This window comes from Otolemur garnettii, unplaced genomic scaffold (assembly GCF_000181295.1).
Source record: "Otolemur garnettii isolate 467f Iridium unplaced genomic scaffold, OtoGar3 scaffold00089, whole genome shotgun sequence".
Lineage (NCBI taxonomy): Eukaryota > Metazoa > Chordata > Mammalia > Primates > Galagidae > Otolemur > Otolemur garnettii.
Window position 1 is genome coordinate 5268131 of NW_003852484.1, and position 5709 is coordinate 5273839.

Genomic DNA, 5709 nt, shown 5'->3' on the forward strand with positions numbered 1-5709 from the left:
GCAAGGTGCCCATGCTATGGCTTGACTGTGTCACCCAAATATCATGTTCTGGGAACGTAATTGTCAATTTCTTATATTGATGGTATTTGGAGGTAGGGCCTTTGGGAAGTAATTAGGATTAGATAAGGTCATCAAGGTAGGACCCCCACCCCCCCACCCCCATGCTGGGACTGGTGACTTTATAAGAAGAAGAAGGCAGACATGAGTGGGCATGTACATCCTTGACCTCTCACCACGTGATGCTCTCTATCATGTCGTGAGGCAGCAAGAAGGCCCTTACCAGATGTTGGCACTGGCCTTCTCAGCCTCCAAAAAGTTTCTTTATGAATTACCCATTTTTAGGTATTCAGAAATAGCAATAGAAAATAGACTAAGATACATCATTACAAAAACAAACAGAAAATCTGGTTTAAAGAAAACCTAGAGCAGGTTTTCCTGCTCTGAGTTCTCCAATAAGTGACCCATCACTGAAGTGTCACACCAAGGAAATATATACAAAGTGACAGTTCACCAGGCTTTTAATCTTTAACTTTACAATTAAGATTTTTAACCTTTACTCAGAATTTAATACATGGGAGGCATAAGATCAAACAAATCTTTATTATTATTATTATTGTTTGGGAGTCATTGAGAGTACAAAGAATTAGCTTACACTGATTGCACTTGTTAGATAAAGTCCCTCTTACAATTGTGTCCTGCCCCCAAGAGGTGTGTCTCACACTGTGACCCCCCCCACCCCTCCTCTTCCCTTCTCCCCATTCCCTCATTCCCCTACTTCCCCCCCCCTTTATATTAGCTCATCTACTGCCTTCATATTAGAATCCAGTACATTGGATTCTTGCTTCTACATTCTTGTGATGTTTTACTAAGAAGACTGGGTTCCACCAAACAAATCTTATAAATAAAACAGAGAAATGGAGATAAAGCAACAAAACTTCAACATACAGACCTAAAAAAAGCAAAATATTGGAGCTCCTGCAGTTTTAGTCAACATTCAACCTACTGAACCTGTTACCTCCTTACTTCCTTCTGTTTATGATAGGTAAGTATCTAGGACAGAAAGAATATCATCCACTAGAGAAAACAGGAACACCAGTGGCTAAAACAAGACAGCAAAGTTCTTGGGAGGATGTCATTCAAATCTCTTAATAGTAGTCATAAGCCTGGGGATACTTTCTTTCTGTAAAAAAAGGGAGGAGAGAGAAATAAAGATAAACATTATAGGTAAGAGTTTCGTGTTACAGCAGTGTTTTTCAATGTTTTTTATCTCATGGCACACTTGAACCCATAGTTAAACTTCAGTGGCACACTTAAATTATGTTGATTAAAAACAAAAGAGCTAAAAACAAAAAATATACTTACTGTGTTTCGAACTTCTTTCAAAAATAATTTAATTATTGATCTTTACAAATTTTCATGGCATACCTAAGATCTGCTTGAAAATCACTGCATTAGAGGCAGACCCTACATTTAATTACAATTTATTTCCTAACATCGCATAGGAAGTAAGAGTTGCAAAAAATGAATTATTCGTACCACCTAAGAGTAGTAGCCTTGAAATAATTCATTCACTACTACAGGGCTCTCCTTCATTTATTAGATGCAATTCTAATTTACCCATTCATTGAATCAATAAATACTGTATGAGGAATAATTAAAAAGAGAAAAGGAGAGTAAATGGGGTGATATTTCCTACTAACTTCCAGAGAGAGAAGGAAACAGAAGCAAATGGGCCTGGGGCCTTAGCATAGCACTTCTGCGTTTGTTAAGCCTGTGAAGCAGAGACACAAGGAAGACGCGCTGATGTCATTGGGGCCGCAAATCCTACCCTGTCCCAGTGTGCTCTGGAAGGAAGTCATCCCAGGCCAAGGAAAAGCTGCAGAGTCTGTGTCTTAGCTCATGAGCCTATTGGAGTGGAAGGGTGGAGGATGTTTCTAATGTAACCTAAGAAAAGGAATCAAGACATCCTATCTTCTCATCTCAAAGTTCCAGGTTATTTTGCATCCCTGGAGCCATGGTGATAAGACTCAAAACTCAAGAAGTAACACCTGTTCTAAGAGGCTACTGTATGTTAGGAGCCAGAAGAGAGAGGAGAACTTTATCCCCGCTCATGAGAGATTCACGGTCATATAACAAGATAAATAATGATTTCAGCAAGGCAGCGTATTCACAGATATAATGTGTTTGAGGTGCTATGAAGAGTGTGTTTTTCCAGGGCAGTCACGCTACACTCTTCCAGGGCTGCCAGTCACATTAGACTCTATGTGAACAACCTGAGCTGCTGTGTGTGGTGGTTCTGCTTTCCATTCTCCAGCTCCTGTGCCATTTCACAAGAATCAAAAAGGGGTCCCAGAGTTCCACTCATTCCAAACTAGTCAGCTCCACCCTGGCCCCTTCATCACTGAGCATGAAAATGGGACCTCAGCACTCTTTGTAATCCTGGCAACATCTGCAACCTTCTAGTAACGTATTGTAATGTAATGTAATCCCCACATACATTAACCGCCCTGCCATGGTCTACCTTGAGACCCATGTCTAGTATTATGACTTTTTTCCCTATTCATATTTAACCATAAGAAGCCAAAGACCCCCAGTTCATCCTTCATCTCACAGACTCGAGCCCATACAGCTCTGTACCTTCCCTTTTCTTATGCCATCTCCAACCCACTCCTAACTTTTGAAACCCTTCTTTTGTGCCTTCTGGAACTTGCTATCAATCATTAGCAAACCCCTTCAATTTTCAGCTTCTGTTTATACTGTTCTAACTGAAACCTGTCTCTCCTCTGAGGACACTTTCTCCTTTACAGCCCTTCCAAGTGGGGCTTGTTTTGTTTACAACATCTTCGTACACTGGGGTAGGCAAATTTCTTGCTTCTCATTATGGCTAGATCATTCTCCCTCCTCCCTCTCTAAAAATCTCATGTCATTACACTTTACTCTTTTATATTACAGTTTTTTTTAGCTTCCTCCCTCCTCCCCCACCATTCCTTAATTTTGGCTTTGGCTCCATCAAGCTTTCCACCTCTTCTGTTATAATTCCTGCTGTCACTACCTCATATATGATCTATCCTTGATTTTCTTTGGGCCTTGACATTTTCTCCTTCAAAGATCTTTTTCTCTATTATTTTAGCCACCTCTGCCTTGGTGAGAACTTAGATTATAATTAGTACTAATCACAACCTCTCCACTGTCTCAATTTCAAGCATCCTGCTCTTCCACCACTACCTCCTATCCTTCCAACCCACTCTTTCTAGTATTCCAACTTGAAAAATACTTTGCCTGCCATAGGGACCTCAAAGACAATGATTATAATACTTTTTTTACTGCCCTTCTCCCACTTTATGTCCTTTATCCTTCCTGACTTAGCTGAGATTCCATGTGGATCATTATAATCACTTTCTGGCGTGCATCTGTCTTGCTTTGTCATGTTTGCATGGCAGAACCCCAACATCTCCTGAACCCAGCTGTCCTCCCATTCCATGTCTCTACTCAAGCAGGTACATGAAATGAGGAAAAAATACAAAACCATGCTGAGTATTCTCACTTTAGATTCATGACTATGAATCTCAAAAGTACCTTTAGTACTACCCAGGATGCCAGGTATATGTCTTTAGTTGTTTTCTCCTTCTCTCTTACATGACTTTCACTCTTTCTCCTCAGCACTGCCCTCCCCAGCCTCACACTCAGCTGATGTACTGGCCCCTATTTCACTAAAAAAATTAAAAGCAAGTAGAAGAGAATTTTCTCAAGCTTTCGTTATCACCCTTACCCACCTCTCTGCATCTACGTCCACATACCATACCGTACCTCTTTTGTGTTACCTTCCCTAAGGCACATCTTCTATTTGTGCATTAGACCCCATCCGTCCCTCTGCCTCCTAAAAGACATTATTCTGCACTTCTTCCCCTTCCCCTACATCATCAGGTTTCCCCTTTCCATCTGTTTCTTGTCAGTGCACAAATACGCTGATATTTCTTCCATCTAAAGGAAAAAGAAAAAAGAGACCCTGTAACTTCTCTAGTTCATACACATTTCTCTGCTACCCCTCTTTGAGGCAAACTCTTCCTTATGTCAGCACTCCAGCCAGTGATCTATCTCAGTTCCCCAAAGTTGCCCACATTCCTTCTCTCAAATGCCCTATTGCCAATCTCCATCTTACTTGACTCAGAATGACAGTCCAACGCTCTGTCCTCCCTAAAAGCCTTTCTTCGTTTACCTTGCAGCTCATGACACTCTTCTAGTTTCCCTCCTACTTTACTGTGTCCTCCTCTCGTTCTCCGGCACTAGTTTCTCTTTCTCTCCTGACTGTAAATGTCAGAGGGTGCCAGGGCTCAGTCCCTGGGCCGCTATTCTTCTCTATCCATTCCTGTTTCCTAGTTAAGCCCACTCATCCCATATAGATGAAATGCCATCTATACAACTCCTAAGTTTATGTTTCAAACCTAAACCTTTCTCTTAAACTCCCGTTTAACATCCAACCACCGATTCAACATCTGTCCTCAAATGTCTCAAATGAGCATTTATAACTTATAATGTCCCAAACCAAACTCCAAGACTTCTTTAATAAATGGTGATTTTGCTCTTCTAGTGACTCCAGGCAGAAGTCTTTGGCATCATTGACTCCTCTCAGACTCTCACACCTATCACCTAATCTGCCAGCAAATCCTATTTGCTCTACCTTTAAAGATATGCACATAATTTCTTCTTGTCACTTCTACTCCCAACACCCTTGCTCCAATTTACCATTTTCTCTTACCTGGATTATTATAATAACCTCGTAACCAGTCACCCTGCTCCTATTCTCACCTCATTTACATATATTCTTAAGAGTACTCAGAAAGATCTTTATAAAATATATAAGCCAGATCATTTCACACCTCTGTTCAAAACCTTCTAGTGGCTTTCCATCTCTTCCCATGGGATGAGCAAAAGCCAAAACTCTTACAAAGGCACCATTCAATCTATCCTCCTATTGCTTTTCTGATCTCACCTCCTATATTCTCTCACACTCTCATTCTAACCACTGGCTCCCTGGCTGCTCCTCATATCCACCCACTCGTGCCTGCCTCAAGGCCTAGCTCCCTCACCTCCTTCAAACTTTTGCTGGATTTAACCTCTCAGTGAGGCTTTCTCTGGATAGCCAACTTAAAATTACAATCCTCCCTTCTCCTTTCCTCTTTCTATCTGCCTTTCCTGCTTTATTTTTCTTTATATGACATATTTACCATAGGATACATGCCACAGATATGTTTTATTTGTATTGTAATATACATACAGAGAGGAGCATATAAGTGTCCAGCCTAACTAATTTGCCCAAACCAAAAACTGATTTTCAGTTTGGGGAAATTAGTTAGTATTATGACTTTTGAAGGAGAAAATCTCAATGATTTGAAGGAGAAAATCTTTAATCTTTGAGGGAGAAAATGTCAAGGCCCAAAGAAAGTCAAGGGATAGATCATATGCGAGGTAGTGACACCAGGAATTATAAAGAAGTGATGGAAAGCTTGATGGAGCCAAAGCCAAATTAGTTTGCCCAAACTGAAATTCATGAGTGAATGAGTGAAATATTGAACAAATGAAAATGACAGAAAAAGAGGTAAGAAAGGTTTAAAGTCCAAGTCAAATCTTGAAGAATGAACAGGAATGTGTGAGGCAGATCAAGAAAAGAAAGGCACTCTAAAAAGTCAGAGTCTGTACAAAGGCTTGGCA

General features: G+C 40.6%; 1 protein-coding gene across 1 annotated transcript in view; it reads right to left on the reverse strand.

Moving 5' to 3' along the window:
* Nucleotides 1-942: 942 nt before the first annotated feature.
* The window catches only part of LOC111726993 (butyrophilin subfamily 2 member A2-like), an 18269-nt gene continuing 13502 nt past the window's right edge, over nucleotides 943-5709 (reverse strand). Inside the window, exon 5 of the mRNA XM_023516319.1 lies at nucleotides 943-1180. Coding sequence (XP_023372087.1) covers nucleotides 1146-1180 — 35 coding nt within the window. The 3' untranslated portion in view covers nucleotides 943-1145. The remainder of the gene's footprint in view (nucleotides 1181-5709) is intronic.